General features: G+C 54.3%; 1 protein-coding gene across 2 annotated transcripts; it reads right to left on the reverse strand.

Moving 5' to 3' along the window:
• On the reverse strand, nt 1-26,564 carry DRAXIN (dorsal inhibitory axon guidance protein). 2 transcript variants are annotated; one of them, XM_019639694.1, is made up of 7 exons: nt 26,489-26,564; nt 13,175-13,635; nt 10,666-10,856; nt 9,441-9,552; nt 8,966-9,055; nt 7,331-7,420; nt 1-3,109 (listed from the first exon to the last, which is right to left on the reverse strand). In XM_019639694.1, the coding sequence occupies exons 2-7, from the start codon at nt 13,623-13,625 to the stop codon at nt 2,997-2,999; spliced, it is 1,047 nt and encodes a 348-aa protein (XP_019495239.1). In that variant the 5' UTR covers nt 13,626-13,635; nt 26,489-26,564; the 3' UTR covers nt 1-2,996. The 2 variants fall into 2 exon arrangements, with proteins under 2 accessions (XP_019495239.1, XP_019495238.1); XM_019639693.1 differs by lacking the exon at nt 26,489-26,564 and adding an exon at nt 14,054-14,139.
• Between the last annotated feature and the right edge of the window lie 80 nt (nt 26,565-26,644).

Consider the following 26,644-nt stretch of genomic DNA (forward strand, 5'->3'; position numbering starts at 1 on the left):
TGTATTTTCAAAAACCCATGAACCTGTTATCACAAAGCCACCCACGCCTCCAGCTCTGCGGCCTCAGGCTGAGTCCAGAGCAGTTTTGCAAACCTCTTGGACCCCCACTCCTTTCTCGTGGAGCGTCTCAGGGCCCCAGTGTTCCAGGGGACACCGTTTGAGGAAGGCGCCTGAACAGTGACTTAGAAATGATCTTTGAATATGCAATGGATCCTTATCAAAGAACGGAACGCCTACTAAAATTATCCTCGAAAATAAACTGGCTAACACTGGGGGCTTATTATGTGCTGGGCACTGTCTGAAGCACAGTATAAGGGTTTTGCGATTACTTCTCACAATTCCCCTAGGAAAGAAGTTACTATCCCCGTTTTACAGATGAAGAAATCAAGGCATAGAGACCTTAAGGGAGTTTTCTAAGGTCATGAAGATGGTGAGAGGTGGAGCAGGCCTTTTGTCACAAGATGCTCTTGGGCCCAGGTGCACATTAGGGCCACCTGGAGAGCTTTGAAAACTCATGAAGCCCAGAAACAACTCAGGCCAATTAAACCAGAATCTTTGCAGGTGGGCCCCTGAGCATCAGTGCCTTTAAAAATTCCTCAGATTATTCTAATGTGCAGCCAAGGTTGAGACCAGCAGACTGGAGCAGGGAGCTGCAAACCACGGCCTGTGGGCCAAATCCAACCGACTGCCTATTTTTGTGTAGTCTACAAGTTAAGAGGAGAGGTTTTTACATTTTTAAATGTGTTTTAGAAAATCAAGAGCCGAGTAAGAGTTTGTGACATGTGAAAACTATATGAAATTCAAACCTCAGGGTCCACAGATAGTTTTATTGGAACATGGCCTAAGATATTTCTCTAGCCCTTCATGGTAAAGCTGGCCGAACCCGGGAGTAGAGAAAATTAATTGGCTTCTGTACCAGCAGAAGAAATGTAAAATAGACCGAAGGAAACACTTCCTACCTAAGGAAACACTTCCTGCCGGAGGAAACACTGAGGGGGGTTGGGAGTCCCTAACTCTGGAGTTGAGAGGATTCCATGCCAACCCCCCAGTGGCAAATGCCAAATGGAGGTAGCTAGTGCAAGTGGACAGGCCCCGGCTTCCAACCGTGGAACTCGCCTGGTGGGCAGTGATAGTTCTGTGGGTCCTCTCAGCTTTGTCCCTGCCCTTTTGTTTTCCATTGCTGGTGTCCAGAGCCATCTAATTGCTGCCCCTCAGGCCTAAGCAATGCTGGGTTTCTTGCCCGCAGCCACACCCTTAGGACTCCATCACAGTCTCCAATCAGCCACCCCTGTGAGGCACACACAGCATGGGCGTTGTCTGCTCTCAAAGACAAAACTGCCTGCGGATTCGATTTCCAAAGAGCCGGCTTTGATCTCTCTGTTCCCCGGCCCCACCCCCCAATATCCCCATGCCCATTGAACTTGAATAGGAGAAAAGAGCAGGCATATTTGGTTTCTCCCAGATCCGTCTTGCTTTCCTTGGTGCCAGACCCCTGACCTCGACTGATTTTCCCAAGGGAGTAAACAGCCCTGGCATCCTGTGGGCGTGGTCCCTCCCTCAGGCAGGTGTCCAGGCTGCAAGGAATTTGGATGGGGAAGGCTTTTGTCATTTGCAACCTGGTTTGCCCTGCACCGCATGCCAGGTGGGGGGGATTCAAGTGGCTCTCTGGAGGTGGCCCCTAGAGCCAGCTGTTGGGAGAGACATTCTGGGTGGGCATCATGGGTTTGCTGGGGGGGGCAGGTAGCTTCAGATGGCACCTTGACTTCAGCAGCACCCCAACTCCTCAGTGGGCTCTGCAGCAGACGTGTGGGGTGGGGGTCCTGACATGGTCTTCTGGGAGGCCTTGGGACTACTAAGATGAAACAAAGTGAGTCCATGTTTATGTTAGGTTTTCAAAGGGCATTAAGTACAAAAGGTAAAGGACTCCTGAGGTGGAAGCTGTGAGGACGACTCCAAAGTGGGTGTCCAAGGGCTGGGTGAGCAGGGCCATGGGAGTCTAAGGAACCCGCATTAGCTCAGGATGCCAGTTCCCAGGCAGGGGCCCATCTGCTCACATCATGCCTTACAAGCCAGCAGGTGCCTAATGCAGGTTTGGTTTGGTTTTAAAGACGATACACCTTTGTCCAGGGAAGGAAGAGAGCAGTCAGCTACTGCAGCTTTTACTCCAGCAAAAGGAACTACCAGCGAGCACGTCTGTCTCGCTGAAAGCCATGGAGAGGCTGGGATAAGTCCTTAGTTGTGGAGGATCAAGAACGTGAGCTGTAGAGCCCCACAGCCTTGGCCCAGGTGCGGAACCCAGCTCCACCTGTACTCCCTGAGCCTGGGTGCTCTCAGCGGTGTCCGGGGACCAGCAGCATAGGCAGGCCCCGCGTTCGACTAAGTCGGAATCTGCACTTGCACCAGACCCCAGGGGAATCCATACGCAGGTTAAGGTTTGAGAAGCGCTGATATGGGACCCTGGATAAGTCATATGACTGAACTGTGCCTCAGTTTCCTCACCTGTAAATGGTGATAATGTTTACATTAGGTTATGTGATAACTAAGTGGGATAACGTATGCCACGCATCTAGCCCAGTGCCTGGTACATAAGAGGTATTCCGTATTCACCTCCAGCCCTTGGGTTCCCCATTTCTCAAGGAGTTTCCATTCCTTTTCCGCTCAAAAACCTCTTCATTTTTAAACTTGAAGCTGTTGCAGTGCTCCGGTCGGACAGTAGAGGGCACTCTTGACATTGCTATCGCTGAGAAGCCCCGCACACGGATGCGCAGGTAGTGTGGGTTCCCCGGGGGAGGGGTGGTGGGTGCAGGTGTGCTGAGTCCTGGGCAGGCAGTTCCCCGGAGCGACCTTCCGGGGGGGTTAGTGTCCTGGGCTTACAGCCTGTCTTCTGGTCTCCCATTTGCTCTCCCACTGCTAGTTATAAACAAATCGCCCGCTTCTCCAAACCTTCGGCGCTCAGGCCCCAGGCCAGCAGGGAGGCGCCTTGCGTGGGGCAGCAGTTACACATTGATGAAGGATCCCTGGTCGCCGTTGGCCGTCTCGGGCTCCACGCAGCGTCCCTTCCTCCGTGTGACCCTGCGGTTCCGGTGGAACTTGGCATAGCAGCGCAGGCCTGAGCGAAGGGAGACAAGGGTTGGGGTATGCCCAGCCAGTCCCCTCCCCCTTCTTCCCCCGCACCCTCTTGGACCCCTGCACCCTCTCGCTATCATCCCCTTCTTTAGACTGCCCTACAACCAACACATCCTTTTGCACAGCAGCCTGAATGGGGAAGAAGGGAAGGATGAACAGATGGAGTACAGGGGAGATTTAGGGCCATGACCTAGTCTATGCAACACTGCAATGGTGGATGCATGTCATTATGCATTTATCAAAAACCACAGAATGTACAACACGAAGAATGAAGAATTAGTTAGTATTAATAATACTAATGTATCAAGATTGGTTTGTCAATTGTAAAAAAGTGTACTACCCTAATGCAAGATAATAATAAGGAAGCTGTAGGGACAGAGAGGGTATATGAGAACTGTATTTTCTGAACAATTTTTTTCATAAATCCCGAACTGCTCTAAAAGTCTATTAAAAACTTTGTAGGGCCAGCCGAGTGGCGCGATGGTTAAGAACTGGCTTGGGACGCCAGAGGGCCCCGGTTCGGATCCCACATATGAGGGCCAGTGACACTGCCCTCTACAGCTAAGATGCTGAACAACAGCTCAACCTGGAGCTGGGCTGCTGTGAGTCACCGGTGACAGCGTGGGCTGCAGCCCCTATGGCAGTGGGTTGCCATGGGCTACCGTGTGTAGCCAGCAGCCAGCGTGAGCAGCCAGCAGCCGCAGTGAGCGGCTGTCCAGAAGCCGGCGACTGATGTGCCTCGCCTGGGAAGAGCGCAATGATGGTGCCAACTTGGGCCAGTGAAGCAACGTCCTCCACAACTAGACTGAAGAACAAAAAAACGACAGCAACTTGTCTGTTCCCCTTCCCCCAATTCCCCAGCACTGTTCCCATCCCCCAATTCCCCAATAAAAATCTTTAAAAATGAAACAAACAAACAAAAAAACAACTTCGTAAAGAGGCGCAGATTCTGCCCTCTCCTGGTAAAACCCCCAATGGCTCCCCAATTGTACTCAGAAGGAAATCTGACTCCAGTCTTCCTGCTTTGCCTCATATACCCAGCCATTTCCTGCCTCAGGACTTTTGCACTTGCTGTTCTAGCAGCCAGAAATCCCTTCCCCAAGCTCTTTGCATAGCTCGCTCCTTCATGGCTTTCAGGTCTCAAAGAGACCCACCCTGATCACCCCAATTAAAGTCGGTGTGGCCCTCCTGGCCCCACCCTAGGGAGGGTTTCCTGGCCCTCTCCTTCATAGCTACAGGCATCCCCTGAGATACACAGGTACATTTACTTTTCATTCAAGGCCACATCCTCTGGATGGTGGGAGATGTCAGTGTGGCCTGAGCAAATCCTACATTTCAGGTTAGGAGCGACCACAGAGAGAAGGCATTGCTACTTTAAGGTCCACTTATGTCACAGTCACGAGAACAAAGGGACTGCTGTGAAGTTTGTGCTTAGTGGCCTAGAATTGACAACTGGGTTCCTGGGCTTTTAGATCTATGGTGACACTTGGGTGGGGACAGGGGAGTCATGAGCAGGAGTGGTTGGTGGCCACAGAAGCCCTTTCAGAACCCTCCAGAACCCAGGCTGGCCCTGACTGCTGGACTTCAGCCCTGAACCCTGTGTTCAACATTCTGGGATAGCTCAAGAGTCCTCAGGACTCCTGGTCCTCACAAGGGTTCCTGGCATCCCCTAGATTCCTCTGGTGTGGCATCTTGGTGACAACTTCCCCTCTTCCTGGACCTTTTTTTTTTTTTTTTAGCTGAGCCATCCTGCCACCTGTTGGCAGCTCAGCGGCAGCGAACGGCTGTTGCTCAGAGCTCAAACTCTTGAGCGAGCTCTTAACCAACTGAGCCACTCGGCCGGCCCTTCCTGGACCATTTTAATCAGCTGCCCAAGTTGTCACTTCCACTTTTCTTTTTTTTTTCCTTGAGCCTGAGTCTCCAGGGAGGAAGCAAGCGTTTTGGAACCCACCGGTGTGAGAGGAATCAGTGGAAATGAGCAGATGGGGCTTTGGTTGCAGACATACCCTTTGGATGCTTTGAAAGCCGCCCCCTCCCACCTGAGGCCCAGGGGAGGGCGGGAGGAAGGATTCCTGGGCCACCCACTGAGCGTCCAGCCAGGCACCAGCTGTGCGTGTACAGCTCAGTAGGGCGAAGTCACCCACATTCAGGCAGGATGGACCTAGAGGCCAAGGACTGAGGTTTGGCCTGGACACTGTTCCGGGCTCCCTCAGCTGGAGTGCCTCCTGCCCTCTCTGCACCTCAGCCTCCTCCTTTGTGAAATAGGGCCCTGGCCCTGCACACAGGTACCAGCAGGCAGCTTCCCAGCATCCCCCCCACCCTCCACCCCTGCCTGCCTCCATCCCCTCTCCCCTCCCAGCTGGTCCTCCCTGTCTCCATTCCTACCCCCCACAGGCCTGCAGCTGGAGTGAGCTTTTAAACTCCTGAGTCAGAGCATGTCACTCCCCTGCTTAAAACCTGCCTGCAGCTTCCATTTACAAATCAAACGAGGCTGACGAGGTCCTGTGTGATCCCCCTGACCAGCTGCTCCCACCTCCCCTTGTGCCACTCTCCCCATGGCCACTGTGTGCCAGGCCCACTCAACACGCCAGCTTTGCTCTTGCCTGAGGTCCTTGCTTGCGCTCTGCCTCTCGCCTGGGACTCTACACCCACCCCTCTCCCCTCAACAGCCCTCCTCTTCAGGTAGCTGGTTCCACTGTCCACTCCTGTCCATCCTTTCTGAAACAACTCCCAGACCTCCAGATTATTTTCTTTACAGCACTATAACTTTCTGAAGACATCTATTCGCTCCTTGTGTGCTCATCTCACTAGAATGGGCTCTTTGGGGTGCAGAGCTTGCTGGCTCTTTTCCCTGAATCCCCAGTGTCCCCCCAGAACAGCACCTAACACACGGTAGGCGCTCAACAAATATTTCTTGACTGACTGGGTGAATGAATAATCAGACCTACATAGCTTTATTGCTTTCATAGCAGATAATTTTTGAGGCCAGCATAAGCAAACACAGGGCATGCATCTCATCAGGATGGTTCACAGAGGGGCTGAGACCAAATTCTCCCACGTAGGAGGTGTGAACACTAATTGGATATCGAGCGATAGTGAGTCATCATTGTTCATTTTTGGTATTTGGTTTTTAAAAGAGTACGTCTCTTTTACGGATACACAGTAATACCTTGGTTTGCGAGCGAAATTCGTTCCAGAAACAAACTACTCGTATTGCAAAGACCTCGCTCGTTTGCCAAGTTAAAATGTATTAGAAATGTTTGCTCGTCTTGCGGAACACTCGCAGACCACGTTACTCGCGATCCAAGGTTTTACTGTATACTGAGATGTTCATAGCTGAAATATCTCTCAACTCCCAGGGGTTGCAAAGTCATACTGGAACGGGGGCACTGGGAGGGGGAGAGACGCCGCAGATGGGCGCTGAGTTGGTAATTATCTAAGCTGGGTGGTGGTAAATGGGGGTTCATTATTCTGACTACCATTCTGGCTACTCAGCATATGTTAGAAAATTTTCAGAATACACAATTAAAAATATTCCCCTACTTTTCTAGCTGTGTGAGTTTGGGCAAGTCACTTAACCTCAGTTAGCTGATGTGTAAATGGGGATCAGAATAGCTCCCTACCTGGGATGGCTGTGAGGTTTAAGGAGACAACGGGAGGAAAGTGCTTAGCGCAGAGCCTGGCACACCTGGGCACACCTGGGCAGGAGGCACCTACTACTCCCGGTGGGAGCTCGGAGGAGTTAAAGAGGTAGCCTTCCCTGGGACATGCCAGGGAATCCACCCCGCAGCCCTGTCACCACACTTGGAATGCCTCCCCTAAGATAGAATTCGGGCCTTCTCAGATTTGATCCTACTTAGAGAGATAAGCTTCTCTTTCCTCCCCTCCCCTGCTTCCCGATCATGGGATAACATGCCAGCTTGTATTTCATGAGGTGAGAAAAGCAAATCTGAGAAACGACGCCAGGAATCAAGACTAAATGAGTTCACAGATTGGGAAGGCCCCGAGCAAAGCTGTTCTTGCTCACGGCTTCGGCTCCCAAGGGATTCTCCCGTCCCCTCCTTTGCCACAGGCCCCTCAGCCCACCCTCTGCCAGGAAATCGTGTCCGCCACTCAGTGCAGAACCAGCTTCAAGGAGAAAGGGAGGTTTCGTGGTTCCTAGAGCACAAGGGACGCCCCCTCCCCGCCGGGAGTCCAGGCTCACCTTCCACACACATGCAGTCGTCGAAGCATTTGTTGTTGAGGCCCCGGTTATGGGGTGTGCAGAGATGCTCCCGCAGGTCGCAGCAGGTCCCTGCCAACATAGCAAGCACACACATGGTCAGCCAAGCTGAGTGGACCCTCCCCGCCACCCTGCACACAGTCCCACTGGACAGGAAATCCATCATCTCTGTGGCAGGGCCGTGCCTCTGTAGGGTGGGCCATCTGGTGTGCAAGGCTCCCAGCCGGAACCACCGATGGATGCTGTGGCCGAGGCCCCTGGGGGCAGGTGGCAGAGACCCCAGCTGCCCCAGATAGGCTATTGATTGGTCACGGGGTGGGGGGCGAAGGTGGTTTGGGATCACCTCCCAGGGAGGGCGGGTAGAACAGCTGGGAGCTGCCAGGTGTGGTCAACTTGCAGCAGGAAGGAACCTCAGGGATCATTGACACCAACGTGCTCTTTTGACAGATGGAGAAACTGAAGCCCCTCCCCCCTCTCAGAGGCAGCGCGATCTTCCAAGGCAGGCCTAAGGCAGGGCCTCAACCGCCACAGAGCCAGCTCTCAGAGTGACTGCCCAGTTGGCCCAGACTCTAGCCTTTTCTTTCTGCTCAGGGTGAAGACAATGGTTTGGAAAGAAAAAGCCGGTGAGGGAGCCGGTGGTCTGGCTTTTACAATGCCAAATGCTGGTTCGGTTGCTGTTTTGTAGAATATTCTGGCCACCGAATGAACAAGCGTGGTGCCACAGCAGTGTGGTCCCTCAGCTCTCCCTCCAAGGCACTTGCTGCCCAGCAGCCAAGAGAACAGTTAGCTGATGGCCTCTAGTTGGGAGCACCTTCAGGAGCCACGTGGGCTGAAGTTGCAATGTCCCTGAGCAGCCCCAGCCAGGCGCTGGCACGGTGCGGGTACCAGGGCCATCTCTGCCTAAGGTGGGTCTCCTCTTGGACACAATCTTTGCCCCGGAGTTCCCTCCCCATTGGCTGGCCGAGACTGCATCACAGGCAGGCTTCCCTGTTCATTGCTGCTTCCTCCCCCTTTTTAATGTTCACAGACCTTACCTCCCCTCCCCCAGAATAAACTTTCTGCTAATCTCACTCCTCTTCAGTATCTGCTTCCCGGAGGTCCAGACTGACCCGACCAAGGCCAGCAGGTGAGGGCATCGGTCAAAACATCAGGCCCCTTGCTGAGCATGTCATCAGAAGCCTCCCCAGAAAGCCCAGGAGTGCAGTGATGGGACAAGGATAGAATTAAGCCCCACCAGGTTTGCGGAAGAAGAGGCCAAGAGAAGGGCCATCCTGACTTAGGCGCATGGGGCAGTAGTTAAGGACCAGGCAGCCTCAGGTTGGAGCCACTTCCCGGCTGTGTGACCTTGGCTGAGACCCTTAGCCTCTCTGAGGCTATTTTCTCACCTGAACATTGGGGATGACAGGGTCTCTTTCTCTGGGTTGGAGTGAGGATTAAATCAAGTTTGACGACAGCAGCTCTCAGTAAAATGGTAGCTGGAGTTGTTATTCCTTATGTATCCCTAAAGAGTCATGAACCTGCGGGCCCTCCTCACATGCTGGGCGGTCCATCCCACCCAGGGCCCCCAGCTCCCCCAGCTCCCAGCCTAGAGCCTTGAACTTGTTGCTGGTTCGGTACCTGGCACGCAGTCTTGGTGATGGTCGCATGGTTCCCCTTCGGCTGGTGATGTTTCGTTACCATCACTGGTGAGTTTACCCAGGCTCTTCTCTGGGGACAAAAAGATCTGTGGTCAGAAGCCGAGGCCCAGCAGAGCAGAGAGATTAAGCTCGCGGACGCAGGTGTCGGGGTGCTCACACTGCCACTCGTGCAGTGCGGCTTGGACACTCGGCCTCAAGTTATCGTTTCTCTACAATGGGAACCACAGCAGTGCAGACCTAACTTTTTTTTTTTTAAGAGTAAAATGAAAGTGTTTGGTTTGTGTTAAGCTCTTGATAGCGGCGTTTCCATTTGGGGAGTCTATTCCAGGGTAGGCTCCATGCTCTGCCCTGCCACTTTGGATATTGGTAGGTCGGGCTGGGCTGACCAACACTTGGTGGTGGAGGGAGGGAAGGGAGGAGCCCAAGCATGGGAATGGCGGGGTAGGTGGACATACCTTTCTTTTTTGCAGAGGGCCAGACCTCAGGTTTTAAGTCTTCATAATCAGTCCAATCAAACAAAGCCATGTCCAGCGTGGGCATCACCTCCCCGTCAGGCTTTGGCTGAGCCTGCAGAAGGTGGGTGGAGAGGAGGGAACCTGGAGGTCCGAACAAGTGGAAGCAGGAATGTGGGACCCCAGGGTCAGAGGGCAAAGGAGGGGCTCCTCAGAGGCCAGCTCATCCTCTGATAGAATCCCAGCCTCGGGACACTGAGGTTGCTGCTCCAGCAGCCACTTGGACAATTTTCTCACTGTGCAGCCACCAACCCGGCAGGATAGTGCCTTCAGGTAACCGACACACACAGAGGAGCTGTCCATCAGACCCTCTGAGGGCGGGGCTGGGAAGGCAATCATGCTTGCTGAGGGTCTCTACACCCCGGAGAGGGAATGGAGGAAGCCAGCTGATCTCTTCCTTTTTGTTTCTCTCCCCTGCAGAAGTTGTCAGCTCTCCGTGGCACCATTGAGGCCACAGCCACTGCCACGGCCATGGCCCTCTCACAGCCCTGGCCAGCCATCTCAGGGCCGGATCTGCCCACAATGGGTAACAAAGGCAACATTCAGGTGCTCCACGGATGGACTTCAGGGGGCCTGCGACGGCATGGATAACCATGTGTTCCTTGGGGATTGTCCTTAGCTTTTATCAGAACCTCAAGGGGTGCAAGACCCAGAAAGAGAATAAGAAAGATCTACTGATAAAAAAATAAGTTTTTCCTTCTACGTGTATATTTTATTGATCATTTTAAATATTATTTTGAAAAAAAAACTTCAAAGCCACACTTACTTGCCTTCTCTCTCCATACATCTCTCTTAAAGGTTTGAAGCAGATGTTAAGTATTAACTAATGCTTGTTAATTCTGTGTCCCGGGGACATAATTTTTTACATTGTTATTCTCAGTGCTTTTTGGTATGTATAAAATTCTTCCCCAAGAGCCTTCTAAATGCAGAGACCAGTGTGCTGAGCTGGCACTGGCTTCCTTGGCTGTCTCTAGAGCGAATTCGCAGGGCCACCTTCTCCTGGACACTGGCAGCCCTTTCAGGACAGAGTGGCCACTGGGCTGGCGGGCATCAGGAGACCTGGTTTCCAGCCCACCCCGGTGGCTTTCCCAATTCCATCCCATTCCAGTGCCTCGCAATGTGGTCTCAAGGACTCTTCCAGCTCCAAGGTCATTCTGAGGCCCCTTACCTGGGGCCACAGAGATGTGACGGGCAGGACCAGGGACTCTTTCGTGGCCGGTGCTGCCTCAAAGGTGGTGAGGTAGAGTATGGTGGGGGCCAGGCTTGTGGAGGAGTCCTCCATCACGGCGTCCAGTGCATGGTCTTCAGAGAACTCCACTTTCTTCATCAGGGAGCTGGGACCTCGGACCATGCCTTGGCCTGAGACACAGAGCAGGACACACTGGGGCTTTATCTGTTTGCCACCCCTTAGCACCCAAAGCAGAACCGACATTTCCTGCTGCAAAGCAGGGACCATGTGACAAACCGTTGGCCCAGCAAACATCCCTGCTGCTCACCCTCCTGGGGAGGTGGAAAGGGGCGGGGGGAGGACAGGACGGGAAGGGGGACGGGACGGACTGGATGTGGGGGGATGTCTTGGATGAACTTGCAATGTTGCTGGGCAGACAGCCCAAGGAGTTTCCCTCTAAAGCAACATTCTGAGTCTGGGTTGGCTGCATGCAGCCAGGGGTGTAAGTGAAACAAACGGGAACTAATAAGATGAACTATGGAAGGCTTCCTGGAGGAGGTGAAGTTTGAGTAGGGGAGCAACGTGATGAGGCTGAGAGGCATTGCAGAAGGAGAGGCCTTTGGAAAGGCTGGGAGGTGAGCGCTGCAGCTTATGACACACAAGTGTGTGCTTCCTGTGTGGTGATAAGCATCACCCTGTTTACTGAGCACCTGTTGTGTGAGAACCCTGTTGTATGCCTGAAACTGCTTTACAAGTATTATTTTATTTAACCTTTGCAGGAGCTCTGAAAGGTAGGTGCTCTTTCGGCCTCATCCACAGGGGAAGAAACTGAAGCACAGAGAAGTTAGGTGACTTGCCTGAAGGCACGCAGTTAGAGCGATTTGAAACCTGAATTCGAACCCAGGTCCACCTGGGTGCAAAGTCAATACTTTTAATCGCCGGTGCCACCTTCCAAGACACACGGGCATGAGGTAGGGTGGGTACGACAGGGCAGGGTTGGGGTAGTCGGAAACAAAGGAGCTTTGAGAGAAGCTGGAGGGCCCAGGCTCATCCTAGCCTCTTTTTTCTCAGGTAAGATACGACTTTAAGGTTGGTGGGTCAGCTGGGGTCGCCTCACTCTCCAGAAATGAATCCCAGAGAGTAGAAAGAGGACTTCCACTCATTTTCCAGGCTTCACAACTGGTCAGCAGGGCTGGGCCTGGCCTCCAGCCCTCTGACATCCTGTCGTCCCCTTTCCTACTCTCTTGGGAAGGCCCCATTGGTCCACTGGAGCTGGTGGCTGGAGCTGAGCTGAATTGAGTACAGCTCCATGTGTGCCCTCTGGTTTGTCCTCAAGGATGCCAGCGTCCCCTCCCCAACCTGACACATGACCTCCAGGGTGTAGGAGGCTGAGTCAAAGCTGACCCCCTCCTCCCACCTGCCAACTGTATTCTGCTCACCTGGGGGTTCTGAGTAGGCGGGGCAGGGAAGCAAGCCGCAGCTGTTTGCAGAGGAGGTGGAGCTGAGACTCCACCACCCTCCTCCGCAACACCCCTGCCTCCTACACTGGACCTGCCCCTAGAGGCAGTCCTGTCACGTGAAGAGCCTTGGAAGGTGAGGTTGCTACCTGGGCTGGAGGCCAGCTGAGACTGGGGAGGAGCCAGCTGGGTGGACCTGCTGGGACATGTTTGTTCAGAGACTGAATGGGCACAGGGAGGGGGAGGCTGGGGCCAGTGGACAGCTAGATGCTCACAGGGATTTGAGAATGGGGAGGAAACTTAGAGGAAGGCGAGGAGGGCTGTGGGGGGGTGGGGGTGGGGAGCACCCCCTAGAACAAACAGGGCAGAGTCAGGAGGGAAAGGGTGTGATGCCTCTCCTGGGACATCTGTGTCCAGGTTGGACGACACTGATTCAGCAACAAGAGAAAGCTGAGAATTAATTGGTAACAACTGCTCACTGTCCCTGCCACTTGCCAGGCACCATTCTAAGCACTCTACATGATCAAGTTGTCTCCAAATCTAGACTGAGTGTAGATGGGGCCATTATCCTCATTTTGTAGGGGGAGAAACTGAGGCGCAGAAAGGTGACGTGCCCGGGGCCACACAGCTAGTAAGTAGGGGAGCCAGGATCGGAACTTGGGCACATCTGGCTTCAGGGTCTAAGCTCTCAACCCTGGCTCTGCGCTTCGGAGTTGATTAAGTGATGCGCTTGGAGGGCATTGAACCGGTGGAGTTGCATCGGATGGGGTTAAGTCGGATACAGAGCAGAGCTACATATCCCTCCCCTCCTCCCACGCTCCATTCCCAGACCTTTCTCAGCCTCCTTCCTTTACCAGATCCCTCTGACTTGAGTGAAATAGTCTCCCTACCTCCTACCATCTGGGTGTCCTCCCAGGGACATCACGCCATTAACACTCCCAGCCTGCGCCTGAAATCCCCTTGGCCATTTGGGTCTGAACCCTCTCCCTTCCTCCACCCCGCCCCTCCCTTTCCAGGGTAGGACCCCACCCCCCTCCCAGACCTCCAGTTACCTCTGTGCAGTTTCAACCTCTCCCTGCGTCTCTTGTGCTCCCTGCCACGTTTCTTCACTCTCTCTGACCCTGGAGACCGGTTCTCCTTCTCAGGGTAGGGCAGCGCCAGTCCCAAGAGCAGATTCTTGTCCTGTAGCAGGCCTGCAGGACTCTTCCCAGGCAGCAGGGCCCCTGTCCCTGGCAGCCTGGGGGCCTGCCTTGTGGCCATGACCGCAGCCCCGCCCTGGGCCTGGCCAGGCATGCCGGGGCCGCGCTCTTTCTTGCCCAGGCCCCGCCGGGGGTGGTGGCTGGCCCGAGACGTCCACAGTGCTGGGCCTGGGAGGTTGATGTGCTTCTCAGGGAGGTTCCGAGCAGGCGTTCCAGGTCCCAGGGAGCCCGCCAGGCTCAGCTCCAGGAGCACCAGGAGGGCAAGGAACAGCATGGGGGCAACATGGGTGGTGGGTCCAGCCATGGGCTCCTCCCTGTAATAAAAGCAGCATATGAGGGGGCAGCTCGGCAGCCCTCCTCCTCCATGTCCCCACTCCCAAAGCCCCTCACTCCCATTATTACAGTCCAGTGTTTCTCCACAGGGATGGAAGGGGACTTTGGCCCCCAGGGGACATTTGGCAATGTCTGGAGACTTTTTTTTTTTTTTTTAGCTGAGCCATCCTGCCACCTGTTGGCAGCTCAGCGGCAGCTCAGCTCGGGCCAGAATCGAACCGTTGTTGCTCAGAGCTCAAACCTTTGAGCGAGCTCTTAACCAACTGAGCCACTCAGCCGGCCCTTGGAGACATTTTTGGTTGTCAAAACTGGGCAGTGCTACTGACTCTACTGGATGGAGGCCAGGGCTGCTGCTAAACACCCTAAGATGCAGAAGGGTCCCCCACGAAAAAGACTCACCTGCCCAGAAAGGCCACAGTGTTGCGGCTGAGAACCCGTGGTTTAAATAGTTTAAGCAGCATCCGGCTTCCAGATTACTCTAAAATTCCTTTCTCTGTATAAACCTCTGCCCTTTGAGTCCCGTAGAATGAGCTGAGTCCTTTCAAGCTCTGAAATAGACCTCTAGTCCCCAAGACTTGACTCAGAGCCTAATCAAACAAATGGAATAATAGCGTTTGAGCACGTGCCATAGGCAGGAGCCGTGTTCAGGGCTTTCTGTGAATGTATATCACTTAGTCCTTTCAACAACTCTCTGGAGAGGCTCCTGCTATTTTCTGAAGGGGAAGTTAAGGCTCAGAGAGGTGAAGTCACACGGAGTAAGTGGCATTCATGTAATTTTTATGCCCATGCTCTGAGCCCCACGTGGCTGTCCTGGTATAGCCCTGTTCTGTTCTCACACTTTTCTTTTCCTCCAAGGTCTGGGCAGGTCCTGACACAGCACTGTCCCTGCTGGGCTGAGGGACTGGACACTTGACTCTGACCCTGCAGGGTGGGGTGAGCTAACAGCCCCCCCATTCTCCACCAGAATCGGGCCTCCTCAGGAGACCCACTCTCCTCCCCCCACACTGTGGGAAGAATCAGAGCTCTGGACAGTCCAGACGACCTCGGAACTACGACTCACGAGGCCCGTGGCTGGGGGATGGTGGGGGTGTCTGCCGGACTTGGGAGACCACCCCCTGCACCTGTCTCCCTGCATCCAGAGACGTTCAGCACCAGGTTAGCCGGGCTGATTGAATCTCACGGACTCCCAGGCCTCCTGAGCATTCCATGGGGCTCACAAAAGTGCTTACACAACCGTTTTCTAGTGAACTGTGGCCATGTAATTGCCCGGGGCCGAGGAGAGGTTGCTGAGCCTGTGATGATTCCCGCATCTCCCTCCAGCCCTCTCAGTTCCTGCAGCCCCCACACTGGCCGTCCCACCCCAGGTTCACCTTTAGCCAACCCTGACCAAGGGGCTCTTTGACATGGGCGGGGAGGGCAGGAGGGACAGGGGTGCAGGGGAGCAGGGGCCTGACCAGGCTGACCCACTCTGAAAGGGCTGGGGGGTAAAAAGAGGAAAACAGCTGTCCCGCCCCCTGGTGTCCTCATCACCTGGTCACCGGCTGCCCTTTACCCTGCTCTCCTTTTATCCCTGCCCGGTGTGTCCAGGTACCCTGGGAAGCCCAGGCCCTGGCCTCCACCGTCCTCTGCTCTGCTCCTCCTGGAATCATGGGTTGAGAGAAAGAGGCTGTCACATCATTTCCCATCTCAAGCCCTGTCCCGGGAGCCGCCTGCATATCCTGCTGAGCCTCAGTGAGCCGTGTGGGGCACTGGGATGGGCTTGTTGTGACAACCTGGTCTCATCACACATCCTTGCATTCCTAAGACTATTAACTCTGTGGCCCTGGCCTGCTTTCCACCTCACCTGCGACAGGAGGCTTCTGCCCCCTCAGCCTCACCTCTGGTCTTTCCATAACGAGGACTCCAGAGGCTGGGGCTCATGCAGCCGGTCCCCAGCTCCTGAACTCCTGAGGCAGCCGGCCAGGAGGAGGGGCCCATTTTAAAGGGTTGTCACTCAGACATTGTCCCTTCCCAGGGACCTCTCAAGCCCTGTTTCCAGGCCTGAGGCAGATGCTGCCTAGTCTGCAGGCTGGCATTTACCAGGCTTCACCCTCCAGCCTTGTGACTGAGAAAGGCTCTGAGACTGTGTTGATGCTGTCCCCAATCCAGCCCTGCCCTTCTGTCTGGCAGGGACACTGAGCATCTCGGAGAAACCCCCAGAGCACCCCTATCAACTGAGATGTTGCCCAGTGAATGGAATCCCCATTCTAGGGCGAGGAGGAGCAAGGCAGGACACCTAAAAAGTGTAGGCAAGAGACTTGGCAGAGGAGTGAGGAGTGGGCAGATCCAGGGGGCATGTACGGGCAGCGTGCTGTCCCTGTGGACACACACGAGCCAGCCTCTGAGCTCAGGGACCAGCCTGCGCACTGGTCTCAGAGGACAGCTTCTCCCCTGCAGAGCCAGGAGATAAAGCCCAGCCCCATCACGACCCCACCGGTGCTTGCCATCTCTCTTTCTCCTACTAAGGTCCTGTTGCTAAGACCCTGCCAATGGCCACAGATCCATTCACCCAGGAACCCCAATTTCAGAGCCATCTTTGTTCCCTCCCGCCCTTCATACCCCACGAATCATGTATTCAGCCTGCCTGGGGCAGGGGAGAGGGGGTTTCAGTGTGCACTGCTGGTACGCCCATAGGGGGCTATCCCTTGCCCCAGAGCTTATCAGTAACATCCTTCCCCCAGACTCAGCCCATACTGCTGCCAGATAACTCCGATTATGACCCTCTCCTGCTCAAAACTGCCCATGGCTCCCTAGGGTCTTCCCTTTTAACCATGGACTCCTCACTTCGACACTTAAGACCTTATGTAATGTGGCCCCAATCTAGCTTTGCAGCACTGACGTCTATTTCCTCTCCTTCACAGTCAACAGAAATTATTTCCTGGGCCCCAAACTCACCCCATCTTTCCTGTTTCCACTCTCCCTTAGGCTGGAACAACCTCTCCTCCCCACCCCCATCTCGCTCTGTCCAAATCCTGCCCATCTTCTGGGCCCTGTCCCAAACGTCCTCTCCTACAGGAAGCCTTGTTCAGGCCCCCAATTAGATATACTCCCTCCTCCGTGCTCCCACACGGCTCTGCCCAGCTCTTGAAGACCTCACGTGCCGTTTTGTGCTGGGCAGTCACCTTTCTTAAAGCCTCTGACTAGACAGGAAGATCCTAGGGGGCTCTGTCCCACTTTTTCCTCTGTTCCTATCAGAGCTGTAGGACCCTGAACATAATAGGCACTGATAATATAACTATGGACCAGAATGGAGGTGGATTGAGCACACTCGAACTGACGCCTGAGCAGAAGATCGTAAATACAGTCTCAGGGTGTGTGTGTGTGAGAGAGAGAGAGAGCGAGAGACTGGGAGAGAGAGGGAGAGGGAGAGAAGAGAGAGATTGATAGAGAGAGAGCTGGAGTGAGGGCTGGGGGACCTGGCACCACTTTGCCCTGACGACTGCCTGGAGCTCTCTCTCCGAGCCCATAGGGCTTACATGCAGATCTTGGCACAGCCCAGCAGCCAAGATGCCAACCTGGCAAAGAGCCACACAGAAAACGTGGGCCAAGGATCCACAGTGTGGAAGAGCTCCAACCCATTTCTGTCGCTCTGGAAGCCAGTTGGAAGTCGCATCTCAAAGCATCAAGCATCCAAGGGAAAAGGGGCAGCAGGCACCCCACCTCCTCCGTCAGCCATGGATGGTTCTGTCTGTGGCTTGCACACAAAGCCTGCTCTTCTGGGGCTGATTCCCTCTCCAAGCCCCCAAACTGGGGACAATCAACAGCTTGGCGTTGCCCCACAAGAGTTGTCAAGCCACATCAGGACCACCCATAACCCAGAGATGGTGCTCTCACAACTGAGCTCTAATAGTGACTCATTAAGAGCAAAGCAAAACACCCATCCCCCAATTCCCCAATAAAAATCTTAAAAAAAAAAAGGCAAAGCAAAACAAAAGCAATCGATAATAGGAGCTGCCATTCCGTGAGCAGCTGGGAAGCACGCTTATTTTGTCCATTTCTTATCGAATCTTTTCAACTGCCCTGCAGGGCAGGTGATTCACCAACTTTTTTAAAGGAGGAAACCAAGGCTCTGGGAGGGTAAGCCAAAAATCCAAGGTGACACAGCTGGTGAGTGGCAAAGCCTGGATTCTCTCTGCACCAGAGCACAGGGGACACCTGCTTCCCACTCGTACTCTCCTGTCATTGCTGAGTGCAGTCAGGACCCAGCAGGGGAGACCAGGCACTGGCAGCTGGGAAGGGGAAACTGACCAAGGAAGGGAAAGGGGCTTATCTCATGCCCTTATCCTGTCCCCACACAATACAGGGAGAGTAGAGCTGCAGAGCTGTCTCCATCCAGAAGGTTGCCAGAAAGCAGCACCATATGCAAATGAAGAGAATTAATCCAGCCTGGAGCCTGTGTTGATTCCTAAACCCCTCCTCCCAACAGTCTTGCATTGAGATGGGGTACACAAGACTAGGGAGGCTCCTGACCCACCTGCCTGGCTGACAACAGAGGAGCTGCCACCAGATTCCCAGGACAGCTGTAGGTCCCACATTCCCGCCTTGCTGATCAGCTCGCCCGCTGCATGGTGGGTTGGGAGGGGGGGGTTGGAGTAGGGCTGGCCGAGGGGGGTCCGATGGGAATCCTGGGGCAGGAAGATCAGTGATGCTGATTACAGTGCTCAGCCCAGGCTGTGAGCCAGGCAACCACCCACTGGGGGGACTTAGCCCGTCAACCCCCTTTCCTGACGCTGGGTCTCCTTCCCTGTGTGACAGGGACACGTCTGAGCCGCCATATTTGGTACAGATATTTCAGGGGTCTCTAAGCATTTGCTTCTAACCTCACTTTTTAAAAATATATTTTCAACTATCTTGAAAACTAGTGAAAACAACAGACACTCTCAAAACCGTTCTCTACCCAATTTTAACATGGGCACGGCCCCATCATAACTTAGGTTTTTCCTGGGTCAGTGAAGAATATTCTAGGGACATAAGGTGAGCAGTTTAAAAGAACTGTTGCCGGGCCGGCTGAGTGGCATGTTGGTTAAGAGCTGGCTTGGGACGCCAGAGGGCCCCGGTTCGGATCCCACATATGAGGGCCAGTGACACTGCCCTCCACAGCTAAGATGCTGAACAACAGCTCAATCTGGAGCTGGGCTGCCGTGAGTCGCCGGCGACGGTGTAGGCTGCAGTGGGTTGCCACGGGCTACTGTGTGTAGCCAGCAGCCAGCGTGAGCGGCCAGCAGCCGCAGTGAGCGGCCGTCCAGAAGCCGGCGACTGATCTGCCTCGCCTGTGAAGAGTGCAATGATGGTGCCAACTTGGGCCAGTGAAGCAACGTCCTCCACAACTAGACTGAAGAACAAAAAGGATAGCAACTTGTCTGTTCCCCTTCCCCCAATTCCCCAATAAAATCTTCTTAAAGAAAAAAAAGAACTGTTGCCATTTACAACTACTTATTTACATGCTCCAGAGTTTTCTGGACACGAATGACTAAGGCCAGTTAGAGGTTCAGTCTTTTATCGACAAGTACAACCGACATCCATTGCATTCTTTCATATCATTGGGGACAGCTTCTTTTTTTCTCATTGATTTACTTTAAAACAAGGCAATGTTGTAAATTGAGGACAAAACAGTGGTCACACAGCATCTCTAGGTAGAAACTGAAGACTGACTGTAAATAGGACCTGAAGTTGTGTTTGCATAAGGTGGAGAAAATTTTGACTTTGGGGAGAGATTATTGGTGGTGGTAGTGAGGTGCTACACTGCTCATAAACAGTGCCTTTATTGGTTTTATGCATTAGGATTATTGATGTTTGCAAGGGAAATGATTCGCATGGCTGAAAAAAATTGGGGCGGTGGGAGTAGGGGAAGAAGACCACTGGATCATACGGTTAGCTGGTCTCGAGGGCCCTGTCTGCAAAGGGAGGCAGGGAATTCATGATCCACTGCGACAAAACTCCTCCATCTGTCTGTCCAACTGACAGTCCCCTGTGGGGAGGGATGACAGGTAATCTTCTCCAGGATCTGGAGTGAGTCGCCAGGGGCTAGAGACATGTATTGAGGCAGCATGAATTCAGAGGACATATTCATGAATGTTAAAAGATAAAACAATATTAGCCACCCCATTCCAGGGCCAACCCCCCACCTCTCACTTTTGGAAGCACTCTCCCTTGCTCTCTGTCCATCTCTCTGTGTCTGACCCTTGGGCTGATGTGATGACTGGGGGCACTGCTGACCGTCAAAGGATCTTAAGAAAAGGATGCAGGGTGCTGGGGTTGGGGTGGGGGTGGGAGGGCTGGACAGGGAGGGATCCTAATTTTTGCTACTTCTCTGGCCACAGCTCAGATCTTGAAATGACCCTTCCCATGGAAACACCCTAACCCTCTTCAGCTCATAAGAAACTGGAAGGCAGCCACTCTCTGTGAAACGTGGGTGAGAAGGGACCTCTGACTCCTGAGAGGCCAAGAAACATCTCCAAGGAGATCTTGCTCCCTTGAGAGAACCCAGCTGGGCAAGAACCATGCTGAACTCAGCCCAAACACACTGCCTTACTCTGGGGCAATCTCCTCGGGCCCAGGTGATGAGCCCTCCTGGCTCTTGAGGACGTGGGCCTGGGGTTTCTTGACCTGCCAGGAACAGCTGAGCACCTCACAACTTGCCCTCCAGAGCAGCAGCCTCAGACAGGACCTGCCTCCAGGTGGGTGCCCCCTTATCACAAAACTCTCATCTCTGAGGTCCCTGCGTGCTTCAGGTAATGAAACAGCCTCCTAGGCTGCTCTGTGGCTTAGCCCCTCCTTTTCACCAAAGCGTTCTCCACTTCATGGTCAGAACAAATCTGATCACTAGCTCTTCGGCTGAAAACTCTTCAGTGGACATATGTGTGACACATACAGCAGACAAGACAAACAACTCCTTAATATGTAAAGCACTGTCACCCCACTCTCAGCCCTCCACACTCCCAGCCTGGGAGCCTGTGGGCAGCGATCGTATACCCAGATCCCCGACTCTAGTTCTCAGGGCAGATTTTATTACAGGCAGAAATCCTTTCTGATGTCATGTTCCCACACTTCCATGAAGATTTAAAGGATGCTCTAAGTTGTAATTGATCTGCCTGACTCTTCCCTCTGGCACCTCCTCCTCATCTGATTGGACACTTCCTGGAATTAGAGAATGGAGGCCGTCGTCTCCAGGTCCCTCATCCACTTGTAGAACAGTGGGCCACCCTGCAAGTCAGCTCCACAAACCTGGAACTCCTGTTGGGGGATTTCAGAGTTCCCAATCCCCTGGGAGCAGGTTCCTGTCTTCTTTCGGGGGAAATAACTAACTCCCCCAGGGCTGAAAAATGGGTAGTAATTTTGCTTGTTCAATCAAAATATAGTCTAGATGAGAGTGGGGCATAAGGGGGTGGATTCTAAATTCATGGACTGGGCTCTTCCCAAGACAATTTGGGACTAGATTTTGTCCCTCTAATCCAGTGGTTCTCAACCTTCCTAATGCCGTGACCCCTTAATACAGTTCCTCATGTTGTGGTGACCCCCAACCATCAAATTATTTTCGTTGCTACTCTATAACTGTCATTTTGCTACCGTTATGAATCGTAATGTAAATATCTTTTTGTTTTCCGATGGTCTTAGGCGACCCCTGTGAAAGGGTCGTTCGACCCCCAAAGGGATCGTACCCCACAGGTTGAGAACCGCTGCTCTAATCCCTCCCAGCATCTCACCTCTTCTTGAGTCATAATTTCCATCCTTGAAATGGGACTCTGAGCCTGTCATGAGATTTGACTGTTTAGGAAGTCAATGCTCCTGTGCGGTTCCGGGTAAGGATGGAACCCAGGCAGTGTAGGTGGGGTGGGTGAGGCTTGAAACAGCTGCCCTGGGAGGTACTCGTTGACAGCTGGGGTCTTGACAGTCCTGAGCTAGTCCCTACCCATCTCCCTGACTCCCTGTGGCTCTGCACCCCGCAAGTGCCACCTATCCAATAGGAAGGGACCTCTTAGCTCCCCTTAGGCCTCAGAACAGGCAGGGACCCATCTACCCCTCCCCAGACCACTGTGCAAACCTGACGCTGTGCAGAAATCTGTCTCCCGACCTGCGGAGCACCAGGTGCTTCTTTGCAATGGAAACTACGGGGAGAGTGACACCAGGTGGTCACCATTTGCTGGGCCCCTCTGGATGCTGGACTGAATGCCATGCAAGGGAACCTGCTCCGATCTGAAGAGAGACACATGGTCCCTGATATTGCCAGTCTGACTGGGGGAAACAGCCTTGGCCCTGGGGAGGTAGGTCCGTGTGCCAGGGGAGAGAGAGACACACACAGCTCCTGCCCTCTGGGCGCTCTTAGTCTAAACCAGAAAGGCAATCCCTGCCCCAGGAAGCATCCAGTCTAACGGAGGGGATCAGCTGCTGCCCTTAAGGGCTTCTCATCCTGATAGAAGAGACACAATTCTGGCCCTGGAAGTTCCCAGAACATGGGGAAAACATACTCTTTGCTGGAGGGTGCTTTTAATCTGGGGCAAAGGCGCAGTCCCTGCTCTCCAGGTGTCCCAACGCTGACCTGGCAGAGGCCACAGGTCTAATGAAGGATTGAGGCAGGCATAACAATTACTGATTCAAATACACAGATGTCAACCCAAACCCATTGAGCTGAGCCATGCGAGAGCGCTACTGAGCAGAGTGGAAGAGCTGTGTGACCTCGAGCAAATCATGTAACCTCTCTGAGCCTCAGTGTCCTCTCTTGAAAAATGCTGGTGGGTGTGAGGAGGAGGGGAGGTAACTATGAAATGAGTGCTACCCAGTAAGGGCGCAATAAATGGCAACTGTTGTTATTATAGGGAGGGGAAAGAGCAGGAGATGGGAGGGCTCCTGGAAGCATCTGTGTATCTGTGTGGGCAGGGGGGCAGGCGCAGGTGGCCATGTCCTTAGTCCTTGCTGAGGTGATCGATGGTTTCCATGGGGCAGGGCAGGACAAGCCCAGGCCAGCCTGGAGGGGGCCATTGTCTTGGCAAATGAAGTTTGGCTTCCCCCACAGGGGCAGCCCCATCTGCTTTCACTGTTGCCAACAGCAGCCTCCGGAATTCCCACCCCCCACATCCCTGTGAAGCGATGTTGTTTTGCGGGGAGGGGGGGGTGTTTGCTCCTCAGAGGCCCCACCCTCCCGGAGGCTTTGGGCTTTGTGCTCCCCGCCCCCCACCCCCAGCCCGGTTTCCTTCCCCTACCTCCTGAGCTGGAGTCGGAGTCCTACCTCCTGCTTCTCTCCAGTCCACCTATTCCCCAAACTTCATTATCTTGGTTCTCAGACAATTTAACATCATTTGCTTTTTGGTCAGACCCATCATTTAATCATCAAGTGACAAAATGCCGGTTGTCAGCTCTGGCAGAGGCCGGTGTAGAGTGGAAAGACACCTGGAGTCAGACAAGCCTGGCTATGAATCCTGGCTGCAGCCCTTACTAGCTGTGCGACCTTGGGCAAGTCAATTAACCGCTCTGGGCTTCAGTCCCACATCTGAAAGATGAGTATGTTTGTTTGCGTATCATGTATTGAGCATTCACTAAGCTAGGTCTAGGGCTTTATCTGCATGATCTAATTTAGCCCTGTGAGGTGGACAATATTTTTCAGATAATAATAGCAAATATGACTCAACATGGGGACACAGATCTGGGGGATTTGCCCAAGGTTACACAGCAGAGCAAGTGGTAGAACTGGGATTTCTATCCATGGCCATCTGACTCCAAAGGCAAGGTCTTGGCCATTCCTCGTGCTACACTCAGTGACAGAGACCAGCGTAGATGCTGTGACTGACAGGGGTGACAAAGGAGGGGGGCGTTAACTCAGAGCCTGGCACAAAGGAGGCCCCTAAAAATGTGTGGGTTCTAAAATCAGTTCATCCCAGCTGCTCTGGATTCAAGCAGGGGTCTCATCCCTCACACTCCCGCACACATCCCGGGATGTGTACAGGTGACCAATGCCCGGCCATGGTGCCGCGGTGTGGGCGCTGCCAAAGCTGGCACCCGGCGGGAGGGGGGACAAGGTCTCTAGCGGCAAGGATTCAGCCACCCTCTGGAGGCCTGTGCTCCACTGCCACAGGGGCCCACTCGAGAGGAAGGGCTCGGGTAGGACAAGCAGTGAGCCTGAAAGGGGCAGAACAGGGATGCTTGTAGGACGCACCCCTTGGAAACATGCCCAGGACCGTTTTCTTCTGGGAGCATCTCCTCTTCCCAGGCTGTGGAGACAGGGAGGCCAGGATGCAAATCCCAGCTTGGCCACAGTCCTGGCTGAGACCAGTGAAGGAACTCCCTCCCGGTCACATAGCTGCTAAGCGGTCAGCTGGGATTCAAACCCACTCTGCTGGACTTGGGCAGTCACTTCCCTGTCTAGTCTGTTTCCTCTGCTCTAATCAGTCACAGAAATCATCCTCACCTTCCAGACGGATGCAGAACCCCCAGAACCACAGGGATATTCCAGGTTGCTTGCTCCCCCCGCTCCACCCTGGCCTGGCCAGCAGGACCCATTAACACCCAGGGATAACCTACAGCTTACACATTTTAGTTCAAACCTGTTTCATTAACCGAGGATTCCATTGACTAGAACAAGTGTGCAGAGCACCTGCTGTGGGCCAGGCACTGGGACTACAGGTGGAACAAGACCTAGACCCGCCCAGAGAAATCCAGACCTCGAGGCAGGGAGGCAAGGGGGGGCAGGAGGGCTTCCCACAGGAGGGGACATCTGACCTTGGCCTGCAAGATGGGCAGGCTTTCATTGAACACAGGGCAGGGGAGACATTTAGGATAGCGGGAAGAACCCTACAAAAGCTCAGAGGAAGTCAGGGCGTGAAGGCGATTAGCATAGCTGTGGATGGGGGTGTGGCGGGAGGCAGGCAGAGTAGTTAATTTAGCGGCAACAGGGAGCCGTTGAGGGGTTAACAGCTGGGGAAAGGGGTGGATTGAATGGTGAGAAAGACAGGGAAGGTGCCATCATTTTCATGTGGGTGAGGGGCAAGGACACTGAGCAAGGTTCCTCGGGCTGACGGGCTAGTCAGCGGGCTTTCCCTGAGGACTCTGGAACGAGAAGGCAGGGTCATGCGCAAGAGGCTGAATGGGGCGTGCTTGTGTCCTCACTCCCATTCTTGCTTCTCTAAAGAGAAAGGCTCTAGGTGTCAGCCCTGGCTGTGGCCGAAGACAAAAACTCAGCCAGGAGAACCTGGAACTTGCCAGCTGGGAGGTTTCCCTCTTCCGGAGTTGGCCTCCTTAAGCCACTTAGCCCACATCACTGCGAACTCCTGGGGTGGTGTGTTACCTCTTATGACGACATAGATGATGGTCAGAGGGTCTCTCAGGGTCCAGCAAGAAGATCCCCCCCAGAGGAAAAGGAATGGCTGGCGAGCTAGTGAAATCATTGCAAGACACGTTCAGAACGGGGATGAGTCATCTGGACGCTTCATGATAAATGACCAGCTGTTGGCAACATTGACAGCCACACTGATATCATTTTGAAAGCAAAGACCCTTTTCACCTGATTTTTAAACTCTGATTTTAGAACAAGCAGAGGGAGAGGGAGATGAAGAGAGAAGAGTGACTGTAAGAATGCAAATGCTTGTATGGGGTGTGTGTGTTGGGGGGGGGTGACAGTGATGTGGAAGGGGGGGCAGCAGGCAGCATAGTCAGGTTTCTCTGCAGTATCTCTAAAGCCTTGAATTTTGTATCCATTTTGCCCCCACCCCCATCCCACCCAGGGACTGTGGACTCCCTCTCCGGCTCCTAGTGTGTGTACTTCGCTGGTATCTAGCACGCTTTTTTCCATTTCCAAACACATCTCTATAGGTAGGTGTTATTTTGATCCGTTTTATGAAGAGGACACAGGCTCAAAGAAGAGTGTTCCTTTGTCCAAGTCACTCCCAGAGCCCGCCTGTCTGACCCCAGGGGGATGGTACTAAACCAGCACTGGGGCACTTTTTTGCGTGCCACCAGGCTGGGAGGTGGGCAGCGTGGTGTGCACTGGGCTGGAGAGACCAGGCAGAGAGGCTCAGGCCGAGGGAGCACCCAGTGGAGGAAGGCAAGACGACTTGGCGGGAAACCCAAGGACCCTCCGGTCGCAAACCCGGCACCCGCAGGCGGCTGAGAACCCCAGCGCGCAGATGGAGACAAGCTCGCCGTGGAGAGGGAGAAGGGCTGCGTGGGCGCCAGGGAAGGGTGCTCAGTGCCGTCGGGGCTGCTAGAGCAAGGTACTGGTCCCGGCCTAATGCGAGGGCGCGGGGCCAATGGTGGTGCCGATGGGGGGCGCACCCGGGGCTCCTTTCCCCCGCAACACACCCCAGTCCCCTGGGCAGCCTCGAAAGGGGCAGGAGGGCAAACCCGCCAGCTCTACCCCGGGCTCAGGGAGTGTTCGAAGCTTCTTCGAACGGTGGCGGACTGGGGTCCCCGGCTTGAGAGACGACCAAGAGGCTCAGAGACAGAGAGACAAAGAGACCGGGTCCCAGAGGGAGAAGGCTAGTGCGGAGAATAGTGGGCGAGAACCGCAACTCGGAGGGAGCAGCGAGGGCGCGCGCGAGGCAGAGTGTCACAGCGCGGAAAAGTGAGTGTCCGGCGAAAGGGAGGCGGACCAGGGGCCGGGAGCAGAGCCAGGAGCCAAGGAGGCAGGTGGACGGACGGACGGACCGACGGGTTCGAGGGCCAGTAGGGCAGAGAAGAAGGCAGCCTTCTCACCTCCAGCCTAAGTCCCCCGCGCGCCGAGCGCGCCAGGTAGCCCACCTTTGTCCCGGCGCGCAGCCAGGTGAGGCAGGAGGGCGGGGCCGGGGGCGGACCAAGGCCTTGTCTTACCTGTCCGGTTGGCGGGGCGGGGGCCGAGGGGCTCGGGGCCCAGAGCCTGCGGAAGCCAAACGCAGCCGAGGGCCGAGCAGCGAACCAGGGACTGCGCCGTGAGGTGCGCGGGCGGCAAAAGATGTGCCCAGGCTGCGCGGGGCTTGAGGGAAGGGG

Source organism: Hipposideros armiger, unplaced genomic scaffold (genome assembly GCF_001890085.2).
Source record: "Hipposideros armiger isolate ML-2016 unplaced genomic scaffold, ASM189008v1 scaffold_46, whole genome shotgun sequence".
NCBI classification, from domain to species: domain Eukaryota; kingdom Metazoa; phylum Chordata; class Mammalia; order Chiroptera; family Hipposideridae; genus Hipposideros; species Hipposideros armiger.

Coding starts and splice junctions, on each gene's coding strand:
- DRAXIN (XM_019639693.1), bottom strand. CDS start 14,115: ATGCTGCTTAAACTATTTAAACCACGGGTTCTCAGCCGCAACACTGTG. Junction 13,636..14,053: donor ACTGTGGCCTTTCTGGGCAG/GTGAGTCTTTTT, acceptor CTTTTATTACAG/GGAGGAGCCCATGGCTGGAC. Junction 10,857..13,174: donor GAGGTTGAAACTGCACAGAG/GTAACTGGAGGT, acceptor TCTGTGTCTCAG/GCCAAGGCATGGTCCGAGGT.